Below are 22,802 nucleotides of genomic sequence, written 5' to 3'. Positions count from 1 at the left end.
CTACTGAGAGCCCAAGCACCTCACCTAGCCTGGCCAGCCAGGAAACAGGCACGCCGTTTCCGTCGCCCAGTTTGCACAGAGGGGTGAAACGTAAGGAGGGGAGGCGAAGATTTGGGATGTCTAAGTTCTTATGTTTGGGGGGGGGACCAGAAGAGGCCACTCCCGGAATCTGCAAGTGACTGAGACGGACATGAACTTTCTGGTTCTGCACTGTAAATAGTTTGCACAAATAAAACCTGTTAAAGACAGGTGGGAGTCCTGCCTGGTTACTCATGAGCAGCCACCTCACCACCTGACAGGACGTAATGACAGCCACCAACTTTGATGGGTTTAAAAAGGATTCATGGAGTTTAATGCTCTCAATAGTTACTTGCCAGAATGACTGTGCTCTATCTCTGCTGTTGGAGGTCCAAATGCCAGCTGCTGGGAATTGGGGTGGGGTAGGGGGAGAGTGTTGTTACACTTCCAGACTTCCCATGGGCATTTGGATGACCACTGTGAGAACAGGATGCTGGACTAGGTGGGACTTTGTCTTGACCCAGCAAGGCTGCACTTATGTTCTTAGGTATAAATCTAATAATTAGATTTTGAAACTGTGGCAGGGGCTGACTTGTTTTTTAATATCTGTGCAGTGCCCAGAACACTTTAGACTCTTCATACAGCAGGATTAGAATAATATGCAGCAATGCTAGTTTATGCGGAGAAAAAGACCACTTTCCTCAGAGCCTCACCGTTTTCACACGCCCCGGGGATTTCCAGAGCACAACTTTGTGGTTTTTTGTTTTTGTTTCTGCTGCCTTAAGTATGACTACTGCTGGGAAATTATAGTCTTCCTGCTGTCAAACCTTCCAGCTATTTTTGAGGCTTAGGGACCCCACAGCAAAGTAAACAGGCTGCTACTCTTTGAATGGGCTTGTAGCAGACAGAGCTGAGTTTCCGGATAATTCTGTTTGTTCTTTGACAACTTATTGGCAAATATATGCTTTGCAACAGGACAACAGGTACGCAGGACAATTGAAACATTTTCACAAGGAGCTTAGACTTCTTGCTTGCTTGAGGGAGAATGTGTCTCTTTTGATATATAACATTGTCAGTTGGCATTACTTAAGGCACACCCACTACTGTAGTTTCGTCTGTCAAGACTAAAACACTTGGTTTCATCCAATTTGTCATACACAGGTGACTCCCTAGCAGATGCACAGCAGCCTTCACCAACTTGGTGTGCTCCAGATGTTTGGACTACAACTCTAGTGCAAAGCTGCCTGCTGCCTGGGGCTGATAGGGGTTGTCGTCCAGAACATCTGGAAGGCACTAGGTTGGTGAAGGCTGATTTTAAGGTGCCGCTTGCTTTGAGTTAAGTTTATACAGTGGTACCTCAGTTTACGAACTTAATCTGTTCCTGAAGTCCGTTCTTAAACCAAATCCATTCTTAAACCGAGGTGCACTTTCCTTAATGAGGCCTCCCGCTGCCTGTGCCCTTCCACCATTCGGCTTCTGGTAGTAGACCGCGGTAAAGTTTGCAAACCAGAACACTACTTCTGGTTTTGTGGTGTTCATAAACCGAATAGTTCGTAAACAGGACTGTTCGTAAACCGAGGTACCACTGTACTGAAATCTAGGTTTTTATTTCTGTGTTACCAGTTTTGGTTTCAGTATATATGCAAAACAAACGAGGCATCAGGAAGCCTTTGCTGATCTATGGCAGATTACCCAGAGATGTACAGTACTAGTAGATCCAGGATTCCACAGTGAAGGCACTGCTTACAGCAGAGCTTTCCAAACTTTTCATATTAGTGACACACTTTGTAGACATGCATCATTTTGTGACACAGTACAGTGGTGCCCCGCAAGACGAACGCCTCGCGAGACGAAAAACTCGCAAGATGAAAGGTTTTTTCGTTTTCGAGTTGCTTCGGAAGACAAATTTCCCTATGGGCTTGCTTCGCAAAACGAAGCTTGCCACCGCACCCCGGACCTCTTTTGAAGCAAGGGGCGGCGGGGAGAAGATCGCTTCTCCCCGTTGCCAGCCCCGCAATCTCCGGGGACAGAGGGGAAGGCGCGCGTGCGCCTTCCCCTCTCTCCCCGGACCCCTTTTGAACCAAGGGGCGGCAACGGGGAGAAGCGATTCTCCCCGCTGCCCCTTCCCTTGCTTTAAAACAGGTCCGGAGACAGAGGGGAAGGCCCGCGGCGCTTCCCCTTTGTCCCCGGACGGTCTCCATAGGAACGCATTGATTGATTTTCAGTGCATTCCTATGGGAAACCGTGCTTCGCAAGACGAAAAACTCGCAAGAAGAAAAAACTTGCGGAACGAATTAATTTCGTCTTGCAAGGCACCACTGTAATTCAGTTTTACTAGCAAACCAGAGGTTAAACTAACCCCTTTGTAGCCCCGAGAGGAGCATTCATGCAACACACTTGCAGACTGCAGCTGACTTACTAATGTGTCGCAACACACAGTTTGGAAAGCTCTAGTGTTCAATGTTTCTTGGCACAGTTCAAACCAGGACCTGCTGCCTGAAGGAAGTTTTACTTGATGCAGTCATGTGGGAATCCTGGTTTCAGTGCCTAGGGAAGTCCTGGCGGGGGAGGTCCCCCACCCCCTTGCTAGCCTTGATCAGAAGGTGAAACCCAAGGCGCTTGCTTATGCTTCTTCCCTTGTTCCTTTTTGCAGGACTCAAGCTGAAATGGCTCACACCTGTCGGGGAACCATCAACTTGTCAACGGCTCACATCGACACAGAGGACTCTTGTAACATTGTGCTTTCCAATGGGGGAAGGACATACCACCTGAAGGCTCACTCAGAAGTGGAGCGGCAGCGATGGGTCACTGCTTTGGAGCTGGCCAAGTCCAAAGCCATCCGCATGAGGAACAACCAGTCAGGTAGAGTCCGTGCTTGGTGGGGAGGATCTTTCTGTAGGCCCCTCCTCTCCTGCAGAACACCCCAGTGGCAGAAGAAGTTGCAGGGGAAACTGGGGTCTGAGGAAGCATTGCACTGTTCCTTGAGAATTGCACCGTCCTTAGTGGAGGTGCAATGTCGTAACAGGAGCACTGAGCTAAATCTTGGCTCCTACGCCAGAAAACTAAACAAATCACTAGATTCTAATCCTTAATGTGGGTGCTGCAGGGGCTGGTTATGCAAGGCTCCTTAAGGTTCTGCAGCCGGAGAGAGGTGCCTTGCATGCCTGACTGTCTCCTCTAAGAATTTGGATAGGTCAGCATGAATCAGCAGAGCAAGCAGCTTTTCCATACAGCTGTGAGCTTGGGCCCAAAGGAGTTCAGAAACAGTACTTCAGCATTTTAAAACCAGAAATCCACAGGGCCCGTTATATCTTGACCAGACCTTCCATCCAGAATCTCTTTATTTTAACTGTTAATACCTTCGACACAAACACACAGTCTCAGGGTGGCGTAAAGGTCTTGCCGCTGTGTTGAGTGACGGCGATACTAATGTTACATTTGACCGAGATGGAATGAAGAGGGCTTTCCAGGCTAGCAAATGAACTTGGGAGGTGTTGGTTTTCTGTGACACAGTCTTCAAGACGGTGACCACCGGTGGTGACCTTATCAGGCTTCAGGTTTGCAGGGTGGGAAGCTGCCTTGCGCAACTCGCGCTTCCTTTTCGGTAGTGTGCAAGCTGTTGGTGAAGGCCCAGGGATGCTGTGTCGCGTCTCACCCTCTGCCACAGGTCAAGCAATGACTACCAGCCGTGCCTGCCTCACGACCAGCCAGGGACTTGGTAAGGCATGTTGTCAGCCTGTTTAATTGAAAGAGCAGGGCAGCACCTGACGAGCCCCTGTGAGTGGCTGGAGACTTGGGCGAGGGCTGTGGCTCGGTGGTAGAACATATCCCATCCGGAGGGGCTGGGAGAGACCCCTGCCTGAATCCCCAGAGAGCCTTGTAGGGGTTGTGAATGGCAGGCAAGTGTGCAGGGGGAAATGGGGAAAGTAATGTGGAAGTAAAAGTGGACAGGTTGTCCCTGTATTCTCTTCTCTTTCCTCGTCTCTGCAGTTACTAGTTGGAAAGGGCCATAGCTCACTGGTTAGGGTACCCATTTTGCATGCAGAAGGTCCCAGGTCCAATCAGTCAATGTTTATTATGGCAAAGCAGCCAGCATACACCCAAGGTTCAATCCTTGGTGTCTTCTGATAGGGCTGGGAATGTGCCCCTGGTCTGAAACCCTGGACAGCTGCTCCCATTCGGCATAGACAGTGTTGGGTCAAATGGACCAGTGGTCCAACTTCGGTATAAGACAGCTTCCTGTGTTTTGGTTTGAGGGGTCAGAGGTTGTGCAACTATGCAACTCCTCCCTCAGTCTTACTGCTCCCTCACAATTTCCAGCCACTTGAGGGTTTCTACAGGAGAACGTTTGTCTTGATATAGTTTCAGGAGGTAAATTTGCAGCAGGTTTATTTATAGAGGAACTGTAATATCTTAAAAAACAGATATTCAAGGCTGCAGTAAGTGGGGGGTAGGAGGGCAGGGGGAAGCAGCTTTCTCCAGGACAGTCTTCCCCAGCCTGATACCCTACAGATTATTTTTTTTGGACTACAGCTCCCATCAGCCCCAGCCAACATGGCAAATGGCCAGGGTTCATGGCAATTGTAGTCCAAAAGGTGCCAGGTTTGGGAAGGCTGCCCTAGGAGTAATACTGGAAGAAGCTTCCTTTGGAATGAATAGAACAGTTTTCCTAAGCAACATGCTTGAGTAATGAAAGGAAGGTGGTGGTATTATATTTTGGGACTGCTGTATGGAGATAATAAACATTTGAGATACATCAGGGCCATTTCCAGGGCTTCTAGGAATGCTTCTGCAGGTATGAAAATAGTAACGTAAACAATGGGTCAACGTCTTAGGCACAGCTTCCAAGACTGTAAAGCAGGTGTGACCAGTGTGGTGCCCTCCATATACTTTGGACTACAGTTCCCATAACTGCTGACCTTTGGTCCTGCTGATGGGAATTGTAGTCCAACAGCATCTAGAGGGCACCATATTGGCGACCTCTTGCTATAGAAGTGGTTCTCAATTAATTATATGTAAAAAAAGTTATTAAACTCTTTCTTCCCACCCTTCCTGAACCTTTTTGCTGTCAGCCTGTCATTGTGCTATTACCTTGCCCTGAATCACTTTCTACCAAAGATAATTCTGCTTCTCTATCTCTCTCTCCCCTCCACCAACGCATACACACAGATTCCTTTAGAACGTCACATTATTCTTCCTCTTTTCCCCCTAGCCCAGGCCCCCTCAGCCATGTGTTCATTAAATCCACGCCCATTAGATCCAAATTCAGTACTTTGTCAACTTGGCCAGACTTGTTTCCCCTCTGTCTGTTCGCAAGGATGGATGCATTTGCTAGCTCCTTTCTGACACTCTTGACTTCAGGAAGCCCCAGTTTCATTCCACTTTGAAGGAGAGCAATGTCATAACACAGATTAAAGGGATTTTTAATCCTCTTTAGAGACCATAAAACCACGTTTTGCCTACATCTGGCACTAAAAATAAACAAGCAGTCCACCCCAGGATTTTTTCAATGCTCTCTTTCTCTGCTTGCAAGTCTGATTAATTCCCACTGACTTTAATGGAATAAGTATAGCGGTTTGGTATTAAAACCTGCCGAGTCTCCCCTGCAGAAGCTGGTGGAGTGGGGGCTGCCCAAGGGACGTAGGAGCATGTTGCCCTTTTATGGAGGCTGCTGGGCGTCTTTTTAATTAATCATGCCCTACAAGCCCTCCTGTTATTTCTGCTTCTTTTCATCACACAGGCTGGTTGTGTTTGCTTGGGCTTAATGGGTGTGAACATTATGCAACATGAGCTGGCTGCTTGGTTGCCGGGTCACTTGGGGTTGCCACTTGCTCGCTTCTAGCCTCCTTGAATGAAGGGTCTTTTCTCTTGCTCTCATCTCTGAGAGCTGGCACGTGCTCCCCGCCCCCCCAGTGAGCGTCAGGATCTGCCCCCTCACTTCCATCAATCTAGTTCCAAAGCTTTGTACCTAGCATAAAGGCAGGGTTGCATCATCAAGATGCCCTTCAGCTGGAGATCCCTTTGCAAAACCACAACTGCCTCATCTGGGATAGAACAATGTTTCATTTGATCAGGAAATTGTGTGTGTGGCTCCAGAACCTGAATTTCCTACCTGTTGCCAGAGGCTTCCTTCCTGTGTTGGCTGAAGAAGAGAGTCCTGATGAGCAAAAAATAATAATTTCCCCTCGTCAGTGAATCGCTAGAGCGTAAATGCCATCTTTCTTTTTTTTTTTATTTTTTTATATAAAGTTTTATTGCTTTTTTCCAGGGTAAAAGAAAGGTATATCATCCATAGCACATCAAAAGCAGTTTTACAGAAAGGAAAAGAAGTTATAAAAGAAGAAAAAGAAAAGATTCACTTTTTCACATCCATTTTCATGATCGATCAGACTTCCCCACGTCCCCCATCCCCTGTTTTCTTCACAATAAAAATAAACAGCAAATTAATACCTTATTTCATATGTTTTTGTGTTTTCATTTAGTTATATAGTCCACAATTTATACATTTCGAAATCTTAACTTAATTTTCAACGTTTACCAAATTCAATACTGAAGCATGTTTTTCCAGAACATTTAGCAAATTCTCAACATTCATATAGCTTATAATATTTTTGTAAATAGTCCTTAAATTTTTTCCAGTCCTCTTCCACGGCGTCTTCTCCCATGTCTCGGATTCTGCCTGTCATTTCAGCTAATTCCATATAGTCCATCAGCTGCAAATGCCATTCTTCCAGCGTGGGTAACTCCTGTGCCTTCCAGTGTTTAGCTATAAGAATTCTTGCTGCTGTGGTTGCATATAAAAAGAAAGTTCTATCTTTTTTTAACACTCTCTGGCCCACAATGCCCAGGAGGAAGGCCTCTGGTTTCTTGTGAAAGGTGTATTTAAACACCTTTTTCAACTCGTTATAGATCATTTCCCAGAAGGCCTTCACCCTCGGGCATGTCCACCAGAGGTGAAAAAAGGTTCCCTCAGCTTCCTTACATTTCCAACATTTATTGTCAGACAAATGATATATCTTTGCAAGTTTGACTGGGGTCATGTACCACCTGTATACCATTTTCATAATGTTTTCCTTTAAGGCAGTACATGCCGTAAATTTCATACCGGTGGTCCATAACCTTTCCCAGTCTTCAGACATAATGTTGTACCCGATGTCTTGTGCCCATTTTATCATAGCTGATTTAACTATCTCATCTTGGGTGTTCCACTTAAGCAGCAAATTATACATTCTTGAAAGCACTTTCGTCTTAGGTTCAAGTAATTCTGTCTCTAATTTTGATTTTTCCACCTGGAAACCAATTTTTTTGTCTTTTTTAAAAATCTCTAAAATTTGGGCATAATGAAACCAATCTCGCACCTTTCCTTTCAGTTTTTCAAAACTCTGCAACCTCCAAGTGTCACCATCTCTTTCAATTATCTCACAATATTTCAACCAGCCAGTCTCCATATTACGAAATTTTACAGCCTTAGCCTCCACCGGTGATAGCCACCTCGGAGTCTTACTTTCGAATAAGTCTTTGTATTTAGTCCAGACAATGAGTAGAGCTTTCCTGACAATATGGTTTTTAAACAGTTTATGAGACTTTGCCTTGTCGTACCAGAGATATGCATGCCATCCAAAAGCATTACTATGCCCTTCCAGATCTAGGACATCAGTGTTTTCTAACAAGAACCAATCTTTCAACCAGCAGAGGGATGCAGCTTCATAGTACAGTCTTAAGTCCGGCAGGGCAAACCCCCCTCTTTCCTTTGCATCTGTTAATATTTTAAATTTTATTCGGGGCTTTTTGCCCTGCCAGACAAACTTCGCAATGTCCCTCTGCCACTTTCCAAAACATTCCACTCTGTCCACGATCTGAAGGGTTTGAAACAGAAACAACATTCTTGGCAATACATTCATCTTGACTGCAGCTATTCTGCCCGACAAGGTAAGTCTCAGTCTCGACCATATTTCTAAATCCTTTTTAATTTCCGACCAACATTTTACATAATTATCTTTAAACAGATTCAAATTTCTCCCAGTCAGGTTAACCCCCAGGTATTTCACTTTTGGAACAACATTTAATTCTGTTTCCTTCTGAAACCCATCTATTTCTGAAGGTGTCAGATTTTTAGCCAAAACCTTGGTTTTTTGTTTGTTCAGCTTAAATCCCGCCACCCGACCAAATTCAGAAATTAGTTCTAAGGCTCTTTTTGTACTAGCTTCTGGCTCCTGTAATGTCAAAACCAGGTCATCTGCAAAGGCCTTCAATTTGTATTGTTTTTCCCCGACCTGTATTCCTTCCACCCGCTGGTCCTTCCTAATCATATTCAGCAACACCTCCAGGACAGAAATAAATAACAAGGGTGATAAGGGGCACCCCTGTCGTGTCCCTTTTTCAATTTTAAACTCTTCAGTCACCACGTTGTTTACTATCAGTTTAGCTTTTTGCTCTGAATAGATTGCTTCAATACCATTTTGAAACGCCCTTCCCACTCCCATCCCTTCCAAATTTTTCTTCATAAATTTCCAAGATATGTTATCAAAGGCTTTCTCGGCATCTATAAATATCAAAACTGCCTTCGTGTTCAGATTTGTCTGTAATAACTCCAAAACATCAATGATATTCCTAGTGTTGTCAGACATATGCCTGCCAGGGAGAAAGCCTGCTTGATCTTTATGAATTACTTCATTTAAGACTTTTTTCAATCTGTTTGCCAAAATGTTAGTAAAAATTTTGTAATCCACATTTAGGAGTGAGATAGGGCGATAATTCCTGAGTTGAGTCTTTTCAGATTCTAATTTAGGAATCAAGGTGATGAATGCCTCTTTCCACGATTCGGGTGCCCCCTTTCCTTCCATAATTTGGTTACATACCTCCATTAATGGCTGAACCAAATATTCCTTCAATGTCTTGTAGTATTTGGAGGTAAGCCCATCTGGACCTGGAGATTTGCCTAATTGCATGTTCTGAATGGCACTTTCAATCTCCTGTTGTGTTATTTTGTAATTCAGGGCTGTTTGCTTGTCTTGTGTTAATTTTTGGAGGCCATAACTTCCTAGAAAATTATCTATCTCAGTCTCCACTTGGGGTCCTTGAGTAAACAATTTTCTAAAATATCTCTGGAAGCACTTTCTAATATCTTCTGGTTTCTGAATACATTCTCCCTCAACCTCTAGATTGGTAACAAAGTTCAACTTTTGTCTCTTTTTCAGCTGCCATGCCAGCAGCTTCCCACATTTATTTGCCGATTCGAATGATCTTTGTTTCATTTGTTTAATTTTCCATTCAACTTCTTGATTTATCAATTTTGCATATTGTGCTTGATGGAATTTTATTTCTCTTAAAACTTCTTTTGATTTTGGGTTTAGTCTCAACTTTTTCTCGCCATCTCTTATCTTCTCCAAGATCTTATCTTTTTTACCATTCCAGAGTTTTTTCTTGATAGAGTTTTGCTGTATCAGAAATCCTCTCATCACAGCTTTACTTGCGTCCCAGATTGTTTTCTTTTCCACCAAAGTATTCAAATTTATTTCGAAGTAATCTTTCAACGTTTTTTGGGCCTTCTTCACAATCTCCTGATCTCTAAACAAATAGTCATTCATTCTCCATCTGAAGGATCCAGCTGGTGTAAGTCTTAAATCTATTTTCAAGGCGTTGTGGTCGGAGCAAGTTTTAGGGCAGATCTCGACTTTTTTTATCTTAGGTGCCAGTCCTCTAGATGTCCAAATCTGGTCGATTCTTGTCCACGAAAGATGGGCCTCAGAGAAAAAAGTTCCCTCTTTACCTAGAGGGTTCTTTGTTCTCCAGATGTCAATCAAGTCCATATTGTCTGTAAGTTCAAAAAAGGTCTTTGGGAGTCTGCCATCTTTAGTCAAGTTCTGATTTTGGGACTTATCCATATATGTGGAGACAACTCCATTCATATCACCCATCAGGATGATATTAGTATAATCAATATAGTCCAACATTGTCTCATGTAGCTTCTTATAAAATTCCGATTTTCCATCGTTTGGTGCATAAATTCCTACAATCAAAAATTTCTCTCCTTGTGCTTGAATTTCAATCGCCAAAATTCTTCCTTGTTCATCTTTAAAGATCAATTTTGGTGCTAGGGCCTCCTTTGCATAAATCACTACTCCTCTTTTTTTTACTTTATCTGATGAGATAAATTCTTGGCCTAGTCTCTTGTTAATTAGTACTCTCCTATGGAGCCTAGTCACATGTGTTTCTTGAAGGCAAATAATGTCTAATTGTTCTTTTCTCAAAATATGAAAAATCTTTTTCCTTCTTTCGGGAGAATTTGCGCCATTAATGTTCCAACTAAGAAGCTGTAGAGACATCTTGGACTAATTATTTACCTGCTGGGGTGTCTCCTTTTTCGTTTTTGTCTGGAGGTGGAACCGGATTCAATCCAGGCGGAGGAGGTGGCCAGGCACCTGCTATTCCTTTCCGAAGGTCTTCCCCGTGGTCGTTTAGGAACTTTTCTTGCTCCTCTGCTGTTCTGATTCTTACCCTCACCCCTTTCAAAGTAAAAGATAATCCTTGAGGGAATTCCCACCTGTATGGGATTGTGTTGTTTCTTAGTAAGCTTGCTAGGTCTTTATATGTAGCTCTTAAGTCCAGAAGTTGTTTTGGTATATCTCTAAAGATTTCTGCCTTTTTTCCCTGGATCACCAATGGATTTTTAAAATGCAAGCCGAGTATGGTTTCTTTTTCTTGCCTAGATCTGAAAATGATCAGGCAATCTCTTGGTTTATCCTTCTTAGCCACTCTTCCTAGTCTAAAAGCGGTGACAATTTTAAAGTCTTTTTCCTCTGCCACACCCCAGAATTTGGATAATTCTATTGTCAAAAATCCAGTCAAATCCTCCTTTTCTGATTCTGGGATGTTTCTAATTCTGAGGTTATTTTCCCTATTTTTCAGCTCTGCAAGGGACAGGTACACTTGTTGTTCAGTCACCTGTCTACTCAGTGGTCTGACTTCGCCTCTTAATTCCTCTATCCTCTTTTTATTTTCGTCTGCTTTTGTATTTGCTTCCTGTGCTAGTTTCCGATTTTCTGTTGCAGTCTTTTCAATATTATCTATGGCCTGAGAGTTTTTAGAAACTTGGTCTGTCAATTTGTTAATTGAGGCTGTTACCTGGTCAAGTTTAGCAGCTTGTTCATCAAACCTAAGTGCTTGTTCATCCGCTTTCTTGTTCAGTGCTGCCAGCTGTTCCAATATTTCTTTAGAGACAGAGTCTATCCCCCCAGCAGCCATCTCTCCAAGAGTAGGCTGTATAGCTTGTCCTTCCTGCAGACCTGTCACAATTGGGACAGATGATCTGCGTGGCTGCACAGGCAAAGTTAATTGCAAAAGTTCAGTTTGTTTTGCTTTTTTTCTTTCTGCAGCCCTTGTTTTTGCTGTGCCACTCATTCCACAGCTGTCCCAGTATCAAGGTCAAATTGTAAATCCCATGGGAAAATTAATTCCAGAAAAAGTAAACATCCAGGCAGGAAAATTCCAAGACTAGTAGCAGTTCTCAGAGACTATTAAATCCACAATCCAGCAGGGGGAGCTCCCTGAAAGTTAGGGAGAAGGATAGGAAATTTCCACCAAAAGTTCCCTTACACACAAAAGAAAAAATATTATCCAAAACGAGGGGGGGAACCCCTCTCCTTAAGTTTAAACTGCAGAGAATAAAAGTTCTTTACCAAGGTGCTTGCAACAGTTCCTTTTCCCGCTTACAAAGTAGCCCAATGTTACTTCTAACTTTGTCTACAGTTACTGCAGACCGATGTTACTTGTATCCAGTCAGACCGAGAGCAGGGTTTCAAAAATTTGTAATCCACAAGGTAAAAGAAAGAGGAACATAAATTTGTCTCTTATAAAACTGTTATGTCCTTTCTTTAACTCTTAATCAATCAAGGTCGAATTTGCAGATAAATTCCAACTCTTTTAAGATTCCTTTCAGCGCTTCAGCTTTAAAGGGGCTTTGCTCAATACTTTAAACAGAGCCGGGAGACTGACTTCCTTTTTAGCGTCTCCCGCTTTCAGCCAAATTTCTCCAAATTTAGTTCGTAGAAAGCTTCAAATTTCCTACTCACGAGTAAGTTGTTTCAGTTCGATTGTTGAAGGAAGAAAGGTCAGCGCTGATCAGCAGCAGCCGCGCGGCTTCACTTCCGCGGAAAGAGCGATGGATCCACAGCACCGCTACCCCCTCCACGTTCAGAAACCCCTTACGGGGTCCCTTCTGCGTTTCGGAGGTCGCTCCTGGTGCCCGCCGAATCCCACGGCCACTGGCTCACTCTACCAGTGGTTTTTCTTCATGGGTCGTCGCTGTGCCGCAGCGCACGACCCTTTTCCGCGGAGCCCCTCTTCAGCAGCTGAAGAGGACCGCCATTGCTGAGCGCGCCGCCTCCGGAAGTCCCCGTAAATGCCATCTTTCTAAGGCTGGAGGAGAAAGGGCATGATGCCCTTTGCACACTAGCGTGACTTTAAATCAGAATCTTTAGTGTGGATTTAAATGAGAGCCTTTGGCTTTTGGGCTTCCTGTTAGGGCATCTGGTTGGCTGCTGTGAGAACAGAATGGTGGACTAGATGGGCCTTTGGTGGTTCTTACATTCTTAAAACGATATGAAGCCTTGCACAGATGGAGATGTTGGCTTACACATTTCATACACCTTGCTGGGCTGTAATACTGACATTCACATCTGAGGGTTGGTGTAGCTGTAGGCTGACTCTCTGCGCTTCAAGGGGGACGGACTCCTTTTGTACTGTTTACAGTGCTGCATGCAGTCTGTTTTGATCCATTTGTGCACGCCCTGTCTTGCCAGCTGGCAAGCCTTTCTGAACCTGGCAGTCCTGTTTGGTGCTTGTGCCCTGGGAGAGGAAGGCAAGGCAGAAGAGTGTGCAAGGAAACAGTACAAGTGCAAGTTGTGTGTGTTAGAACTCCTTAACTGCACTATAGCCTCTGCACACACCTGGGTTGCTTCGTAATATGGTGGTTCTACACCTCTATTTTTCTTTTCAACTTCAGGTGGGTTTTATTTAAAAAACCACACAATTCAGCACGCTCAACAGCACAGTCTAGTGAGATACATAAACCTATTAAATATACAATACAGTCATACCTCGGGTTGAAGTTGCTTCAGGTTGAGCGTTTTCGGGTTGTGCTCCGCGGCGACCTGGAAGTAACGGAACGCGTTACTTTTGGGTTTCACAGCTTGCGCACACGCAGACGGTCAAAATGTAAGCTTTTCACCCGAGGCTTTTCTGGGTGATTTTGCTCAGCTGTGTATTTCCTCCTCCCTGCTGTGTCCTTGGTGCCCCCTAGCGGCAGCTGTTTTACTTGTGGGATTTTCCGGGAATAAAGTTCTGACCTTCCAGAATCTGTGCCCTCCTTCTGTGTTTTCCAGTGCTTTTTTCTAACCTCGCACTCACCCTTGCTTTCCCTCTCTTTCCCCTACTGCCCCGTGATGGACATCCCGGTTGTGAAAATCTCCAACTATTATCTGTTTCAAATGGAAGCATTTAGATCAAATAGCCCTCCAATGATTTGTTTGCTTGGTGAATATAAAATACAGCAGCATCAGAGCTGTAATACTGAGCCATTACTTCAGCCATGGGGAACCTTTGGCTATTCAGACGTTTGCTGAACTACGACTCCCACCATCCCTGGTCATTGGCCACACTTGCAGGGGCTGATGGGAGTTGTGGTTCAGCAACATCTAAAGGGCCAAAGTCTCTCCATTTCTGCATTACTTGAAAGAGGTGCCATGGAATTGAAATGCAGTGTCACATACTGTTCTTCCACTGCCCTGTTTGCCTGAAAAGCTTCTGTTTTGTCTAGAACATTGTACGTATTTGTGCCTGTTTGAAAACATTTTTCTTTGTTTTGTCTTTTTCCTTGATGTCCTTTTGCATTCATGTTTCCTGCCTCTGTAAAACCTTTGGTGGAGGGATGTATATATGTATGTGTGTGTTCATTTCAGGTGCTGGGTTCATATATATCCACTCTCTTCCACTGTTACTGATGCCATTAATAATTGTGTCACACATTTACCATTTCCATCTTTTCTGCTGTTCATCAATAAATGTTGCATGCATGTAACCTTTTGTGGCTTATTTTGTTCGTTTGCTTTTCCCCACTTCAAATAGCAAAACCTAAGAATTTCATTCTGTGCGCCGCACATGGTCAAGGTTTCCTTCCTATTTTCCATTTTCTTTAAGCTTTCATTTCTATATTGGGAGTGTTTGTTTAGAGCAGCTTTTCTCAATCTGTGGGTCCCCAGATGTTGTTGGACTACAACTCCCATCACCCCTAGCTAGCAAGGCCAGAGCTCAGGGGTGATGGGAGTTGTAGTCCAACAACATATGGGGACCCACAGGTTGAGAACAGCTGGTTTAGAGCATTTGTACTCCAACTCTTCACCCAAAAATGCTTCCAGGGTGGCATACGTGTGATTAGTTAAAACAGTCCTTGCCCGCAGGCTTACAATCTAAAAGACATGTCACACAAGGAAAAAGGGGCAGGGAGGGAAGAGGGGTGAAAGCAAACTCAAGCATCACATTATTAAAGTTAAGCAATAGTTCTTATAACTCCCAGAAAGTGCTTAGCAATATTTCTCAGAAGTGCACATGTATAAGTGGACACACTCTCCAGTTTGCTTTAGACATGCATCAAACTTCCCAGTCTTCTGTGCTCCACCAGATGCTTACCACCAATTTTGTCCTGCTTTAACACCACACAATAATCTGCTTTTTGCCCAGCTAAACTACAGAAGCATGGAGTGTGGGATGGCAATGAGACCATCAGTGGAAAGGTTAGCCCCCTGCTCTCTCTCAGCCTGTGAGAACCCGGGGTTAATGGTTATGGGCTGGGAGGGTCAAGTCTAAGTTGGGTGTAGAAGGGGAATATTCCTGTAAATAATTGGTCTTCTGATAGATCCCTGACTCTCTTATGTCTGCCCTAAAGCAGCACTGTCAGGAAGCTTTTATGGGAGCATCTTGAGTTTTGCTTTCCACAGCAAAGGTTGGTGTTGGCTCTTGATGTGTTTGAGGGTTAATTGCTGGCAAGACAGAAGCATTCTGTCTCCTCCAAAGCAGATCTGTAGCCACTTCTTACAGGTATGATGTATAGAGCCCAGGCTGGATCTACACTGATCTGGAAAAGGCTATTAAAAACACTATTAAAAAATACAGCTCCCAATGCAATTTGCCACTGGTGACAGATTGCTGCTCTACAGCGCTCTCTGGTGTCACATTTTCAAAATGCATTTTAAACGTCATAAATCACCAGTGTAGATTAGTCCCCAGTGTGGTATAATGGCTAGAGTGTCAGACTAAGGCTTTGGAGACCAGGGTTCAAATCCCCACTTAGCCATGAAATTCAGAGGGCGACTTTGGGGCCAGTCACTGCCTTTCTCAGCCTAACCTACGTGACAGGGTTTTTTTCTGGGGATTAAATGAGGAGGGGGAAACCATGTACGCCACCTTGAGCTCCTTGGAGAAAAAGGTGGGATATAAATACAATTAAATAAATCAACAAACAAGCAGAGAAGAGAGGGGGTGGCCTACTGATGTTTTGTGGGGAAAGTTGTGAGGCTCTGCTAGGGTAAAGCCCATCCCTGTTTGGGTCCTTTCAACTTGTAGGGTTACCTGAACATTCATATGACATTCATTCATTCATTCATTCATTCATTCATTCATATGACATTCATTCATTCATTCATTTCATTCATATACCACCTTTAACTGCCAAGGAACTCAAGGTGGTAAACCTGGTTCTCCCTCCCATTTCATCCTCACAACAACCCTGTGAGGTAGGTTAGGCTAAGAGATGGTGACTGGCTCAAGGTCACCCAGTGAGCTTCATGGCTGAGTGGGGATTTGAATCCTGGTTTCCCAGGCCTTAATCCAACACTCTTAACCATTTCACTGCACTGTCGCTAAAACAGCATGTGATCAAACTGAGTAAGACTGTTCAAAGATCTTGGAACATTATTTACTTTTCTCTGAAAATTTGCTTTCACAATTCTGCTCGTAGTGCGTGATGACCCTGGTTGCTTTGACACCAAAATATGTTTTTGGACAAAACCACACAGAATGTGTGTTTCTCAAAATTTGACAAACACAGATGCTAATGCAACAATTCTGTGCCGCCTTTAAAGTGTAACTAATTTATTACAGTGTAAGCTGTAGTTTAACTCTGTAATAAATTTGTTAGGGTTGTATGCAGTGCTGGCCCTGCTCAGAGTAAAACCACTGAAATTAATGGACCTCAGTTAGTCATATCCATTAATTACATTGGGTCTGCTCTGAGCAATACTAGCACTGCATACAAGAAGACTGGTGTTCTTACTGAGACAGAGTGACCCCTCTGGAAGATGCAGAAGTCTCTCCCAATGAGGACAGCCTCTGGTGCTATACCTTGCCTGCTTGGAATGCTTCCTAATAGTTATATAGCACAAATATTTCCCTGCCTCAGTTCAGCTGTTACTTTCAAATTAAGCTGGAACTTAGCAGCAGCTGCTGTGATAATTTATTTGTACCGGAGAGAAGAAATATATAACATGCAGGCAATATTCCAGGATATGAAAAGGTTGCTGGACCCACCAGCTTTTTCTGGGTCTCTCGTAAGAATTACAAAGCTTACAAAACATGGCTTACTGTTTCTATGCAAGTGAGAATGTCTGGGACAGTTACTCCCTATAGAAATTTGAACATTATGCTGGTGGCCACAAGGTGGCTGTGTTGCATTTGTCTTTATTGTAAGGAATGCAGGATGGGGAGAGTATATTTGGTGCAATACTGTACATTGAAAGAAGCTGCATACCGCTTTAAGGAATTGTGCTTCTCCCAATGAATCCTGGGAGCTGTAGTTCATTGTTTGCTGCTGAGAGATGTTGGGAGACCCCCCTATTCCTCTCACAGAACTACAACTCCCAGAATGGTTTAGCAACCAATCTCTCTTCCCAGGGAACTGTGGGAACGGTAGCTCTGTGAGGGGAACAGCGGACTCCTAACAACTTCCAGCACCCTTAAGAAACTACTGCTCCCAGGATTCTTTGGGGGAAGCCATGACGGTTCAAAGTGGGATGCTGCTGCTTTTAAATATTTCGCACGGGTGGGTCCTAAATCACATGATGTCTCCCAGATGTTTTGGACAGTAGCAGTTGCTCTCAACCCACACCCTGTAGGACCACTGTGCTGGTTTCCAGGAAAGGAGGAGGGAGGCTGTATAAGAAGGAAGTTGCAATGGCATAAGCTGCCTGGTGACCTCGCTGACCAAGAAGCCCAGGGAAGCATTCTTAGGGGCATTAGCTAATACATACCCTCAGTTTATTGGCTAAACCTGTCGGAATAGGATTACTCCGGAAGTTCCAAGAAGCTGAGACACACTGTTTGGTGCCTGCAGAATTCTCTCTCTGTGTGAAAGAACCATCTTGCAAGCACTGGGATGTTCTCCCTGCTGTTATTCAAATACGAACTTTCAGTTTCTAGAAGCTGTTTCTAGCCAGACCTGCTAAGTGATCCACATTCTCCTTTAAAAGGGACCCTGCTGTTTTGGGGAGGGCAGGGGGTGGGGAGGGAGAGATCCCCTTCACATTTCTTTCCTGAGCGCAAGGAGCTAATGGGTGCCCTCACTGATTCAAGTGGCACGGTTGTGCCAGCACGGCTACAGCTGCTGGAGCAGGTAAGGACTGTTTATAAAAGTCTATGTGGAGGGGTGGGGTGCAGCTGGGGCCTCTGGGTAATGAAAGGAATGGGGCTTGTGTGTGTGTGTGTGTGTGTGTGTGTGTATACCTGTAGGGAATAAAAGGGACGTCGGTGGCGCTGTGGGTTAAACCACAGAGCCTAGGGCTTGCCGATCAGAAGGTCGGTGGTTCGAATCCCTGCAACGGGGTGAGCTCCCATTGTTTGGTCCCTGCTCCTGCCAACCTAGCAGTTCAAAAGCACGTCAAAGTGCAAGTAGATAAATAGGTACTGCTCCGATGGGAAGGTAAACGGTGTTTCCGTGCGCTGCTCTGGTTCGCCAGAAGCGGCTTAGTCATGTTGGCCACATGACCCGGAAGCTGTACGCCGGTTCCCTCGGCCAATAAAGCGAGATGAGTGCCACAACCCCAGAGTCATCCGCGACTAGACCATTTACCTTTACCTATACCTGTAGATGTCCCAAATTTGCTCACCCTCCTGCCAGTAAAGGCAAAGTCCAGTCCTTCCCAAACATTATAGAACATGAGACTTTTAATTTCAGCATTGGGGGCTCAAGCCCTACGTTGGGTGAAAGACTTGATGATCCTCCTGGTCCCTCCCAACTCTGCAGTTCTATGATTAAAAGAGGCAGCAAGGACAAAGACCCATGGAGCCACCTCCCAGGCAGCAGGAAAAAAATGTAGCAATCTTTTCTACCATAGGCTGATTGTGGCCTTGCTGATTCTTTGAGAGAAGGAGACTGAATTCCTAGACAGGGTTTTATTTTGAATGTGTGTTTAAACAAAAGAATGTTTCCCCAGCATTTCCATATTTGTGAAATACCAGACTAATCAATTTGCAGCTAAGGGAAAGCTAGAAGCAGCTTGGTGAGATGTGTAATTGTTCTTGCAGGGAAGGAGCAGAGATTCCACCCCCCCCCCAAATGTAAATGGAACTATTTTTTGCACCTTATTAAAGAAGAATGTTTGCAAAAGGTGGAGAGAGAATGGGGACACTTGGTTTCCTTGGAGTGCTTTGCAATAGCTCACCACATCCTATACATGAAACGAAATGGATCGAGGACCTGTGATTGAATTGACTTGACCTCACATAATTTCTAACCATTGAGCATGATGGCTGGGACTGACTGGGGTTTGGGGTGCAGCAACATCTGGAGGGCAACAGGTTGGCTAGCTCTTGAGTTTCTGTATGGATCACAAATTGGAAGCGGATGCTAAGCCTGGATTCAACAGCAGGGGGCAACAGCGCTGCAGTAGTGGATGGGTGTTTACAAAAGCTGAGCAACAGTTTGTGTGTTTGCAATTAAGAGCCCCGTTTTATGATGCACAAAGGCTATCGTCTTCCTTGCTGGGTTTTAAAGTTGCAGTATTGTTGCCGTTTTTTGGAAGTGCCACATAAACACAAATAGGGCCCTGCTGAGCTTCATTGCTTTGTATGACGCACGCTCACCAAGTCTGCTGTGAATCAGCAGCAAATGGATTGCAATTCTCTTTTGTTTTGTTTTGTTTTTATTTAAAGGCAATTCCCTTCATTTTGAGGAGCAAATTAAAATAGAGGGAATGGCATACAGGATTGTATGACTTGTGCTAAATTCCCAAAATGAAAACAAACAAAAACATTTAAGGAAACAAAGGAAAATAATCAACTGCATGAAAGCAAAATGAAGCTACCACCGTTAACGAAATATCAGGCAGCTTAAAAATATGTGCTCTACGGGTTGCCTCCCACTAAGTTGGCAGCAGCGGGAGCTTTCCCGCCTAAGCTGAAGGAAGGGAGGTCCCAGGACATAGCCAAAGTCACAGTGGGCTTCATTGGCAGTTTTAAAAGTTAAAATGAGCAGTTTGATTTGGGCTCTGCAACCACCCAGTTGCCAGTTCAGCATGTCTTGCCACAGGGACGTGGGTGGGTTAAACCACAGAGCCTAGGACTTGCCAATCAGAAGGTCGGTGGTTCGAATCCCCGTGACGGGGTGAGCTCCCGTTGCTCGGTCCCTGCTCCTGCCCACCTAGCAGTTCGAAAGCACGTCAAAGTGCAAGTGGATAAATAGGTAAAGCTCCGGCGGGAAGGTAAATGGCGTTTCCGTGCTCTGCTCTGGTTCACCAGAAGCGGCTTAGTCATGCTGGCCACATAACCTGGAAGCTATACGCCGGCTCCCTCAGCCAATAAAGCGAGATGAGCGCTGCAACCCCAGAGTTGGTCACGACTGGACCTAATGGTCAGGGATCCCTTGTTGTAAATAAAAATATGCCCTTTTCCCTTATGGGGTATCCAAGAGCCCATATAGAGTCCTTACATAGGTTCCCTATTGGTAGGAGAAAATAACAGAGGCCAACCAGAGAATATTGAGAAGCAAAGCAGCTAGTAAGCTTGATCTTTATTGATCTGTTGCAACAGGGTACTCCCCTCACACGCAGGAGAGGAAGAGGACCCAGAACAATGGCCTGCAAGGCCTTATAAAGACTTTTGAAATTCCCCTTCTCTAGATCAGGACCACCCCCAGAAACATTATGCATACATCACAGAAGGGGTGTAACCTAAGACCACCCCTCAGGTACATCCCACCTACATCACAGAAATTTAAATGTTGTTTTTCTCTTCTCCTTGTTTATCTCCTGTCTAGCAGGTTACTTGATTGGATTTTCTGGGGAGCCTGGCCATTCTTTTGTAATGCTAAAATACTTATTTCCTGGGCCAGGTCACAGGCTCACACCTTATTCAAACACAGATTAAAGGAAGAGACAATGGGGAGGCTTTTCCATTTTTAACCTTGCAGAGACAGGATTTGGTCAGTTTAGGAATCAAAATGGTTCCAGGTTTGCCTTCCTGTACTGATCTATGTATGTGCAGTTATGAACATTACTATATATCTAAAACCATAAAATTCCTATCACAATTTCCCCCCTTTGGGGCTAGAATTTTTCTTAAAAATTTTTGCCCCACAAATAATAACATTGTATGTTGTAAATGGATGTCTTTGTATGAATATATCATATAAAAATAACACATGTTGCCTTTGCTACTAAATTACTTGTGGCATTCTAACACTTTGGGAGAGACCATTTACTCAATAGTGTTCTATGCTTTACACCTAGCAGGAAGGGAAGGTCCACTAATGACTGAAAAGTGCAGTTTGCTTCCCCCCCCCCGCCATTTTAGTGTTCTCAGGTGTCAAGGTAGCTCTTCTGTGGTCTCACACTGACATAGTGCTACAGCAACACATCCTGTCTGTTGAATCCCCTCAGGGCTTTCATTTAACCATGTCGCCTGGCATTCACCATAGCTGGCACAGGTTTTGGGCATCTCGTGAGGGAGAGGTCTTCGCCTTGGCCTTTAGCTATGGGATTTTATTATAGGCTGTGGTCTTGTACTCATGGAAGTTGCTCACTTGCACTTAAAGGACCAAAAGCTAATTGCAGCCTGGATACACTTGCGCAATTCAAACTGAGTCCAATTTGAATTTATCTTGCCCCATGGTTCTCAAGTCTTCAAACCAATCTGTTAAAAGAAAACCATTCTTAACAAGGGCAGTTGTCCAAATAAGTCAATTTAAGTCTATAAGGAATCATTCCTGCTAAACCAAAGCATATCCACCTTCATGTACCTGGTGTTTTATGGATCCAGAAGTTTGTCATTGGCAAAAAGAGGTTTAACACATATTAAAATGGATAGGGAAAGTTGGCAGAGTGCCAGGTGGAACAATGTGGTTATAAATTGATCTAAACACTGGACTACACAATAGTGTGAGCTATTAGAAAGTATAAAATGCATGAGAATTCTCCATTGGTGTGTAAGCAATAAGACATTAAACATAAAAACAGTTACACACAATATTCCCCCCTTTGTGGAAATTACACTGTCAGACACATTTCAACATTCTTACATAATGACACATAATACAAAAAAAAAAAAAAACTAATTAAATATCTGTTACATATCTTGACACAATTGTGATCTTTTACGTATGTATCTTTTGAATCCTGGAGCACAGTCTTAAGGTTCAAAAGTGGGAAAATGTCCTTGCAATTCAACTCCTTCCCCCTTTGTCAGGTCCACTTCCCCCTTTGTCAGGTCCACTCCCCCCCCCCGGCAGTCTATATCCTTTGAAAGAGATAGCTGTGGGCACTTTGAAAACTCTGTTGTTGCTGGTCTTGTGATGGGTTGACTGAGTTGAGGGGTTGTTGCTGCTCATCATTGCACATCTGTAGAAGTGATATCCTGTAAGGGGCAGGGTTTTGGGGTGACTTAAAAACAGTTAGACAAGAAAGGGGCAAAAGGCAAAAAGGATGTCCTCCAGTTTTCCATGGGAAGCTGCAAATAATAACAATCTTAGTGGATTAAACGTTTTATTCATTATCACATTTCCATATAATTACTGTTATTATCTGCTAAGTTTGTTTGCTTTCCTTCAGTTAATTTTTGTTGTTGTTGTTCTTTTCATATTATAAAATAAAAAATTACTCCACATGTATAGAAAGAGAACTGTAAAAAATACAAAGGTTAAAAAATAAAAAGAAGGCAAAAAATTAGATTACCAGTTAGATGAAAATGGACTTGACACAAAGACATCAGATTCAGAAAATAACTATTAAATTAAATAGTACAAAGATATTATCAAAACCACACAGATTACTACTGGACTGAAAAAAATGGGAAAACAATGGGGAAAACTTAAAATTCACCATGTGCTATCCAATAAAAGAACTTCATGAGACTGACTTTCAACATGTGATGAACATGTCCCCAAAGTAAAACACACACACACAAAATGAGCTATGAGGAACCAAAATAAATAAATGCTAAGACACACAATTAATAAGAAACCTGAAGTAATCTGTTTTGGCATTCTAACATCCCGAATGAAAATAAAAGTGTTTCTTGATGTGACATCATCAGCTGTAATGTTAATACTGGGAAATGAGTTAATACCAAGAAAAAATGAATGGCAATTTTAAAGTTGTGCAAATAACTTGCACTAGCCAAAATGACAGAATTAATAAGAAATGCTCAGGCAAAAAGGTAAACAAATACCATTCCACAAACAATGTTTGGTTGTGCTTTGATTAATTTAATGGAAGAACTGATAAAACGAACTTAATAAACGA

The 22,802-nt window shown here is 43.7% G+C and overlaps 1 protein-coding gene across 3 annotated transcripts in view; it reads left to right on the top strand.

The window, feature by feature from the left end:
- The window catches only part of OSBP2 (oxysterol binding protein 2), a gene marked incomplete at its 5' end in the record, with an annotated part of 180,987 nt that overhangs the window by 27,656 nt on the left and 130,529 nt on the right, over nucleotides 1–22,802 (top strand). For 2 of the 3 annotated variants that reach the window (XM_081174816.1, XM_081174815.1), the window contains one exon: nucleotides 2,672–2,880. In XM_081174816.1, coding sequence (XP_081030942.1) covers nucleotides 2,672–2,880 — 209 coding nt within the window. Of the gene's footprint in view, nucleotides 1–2,671; nucleotides 2,881–3,145; nucleotides 3,737–22,802 lie in introns of those variants that run through there. The other variant, XM_081174817.1, reaches the window with a different exon arrangement.

Source organism: Podarcis bocagei (assembly GCF_964188305.1).
Source record: "Podarcis bocagei genome assembly, chromosome: 16".
In the NCBI taxonomy this organism is placed as follows: domain Eukaryota; kingdom Metazoa; phylum Chordata; class Lepidosauria; order Squamata; family Lacertidae; genus Podarcis; species Podarcis bocagei.
This window is presented reverse-complemented; position numbering and strand designations above follow the sequence as displayed.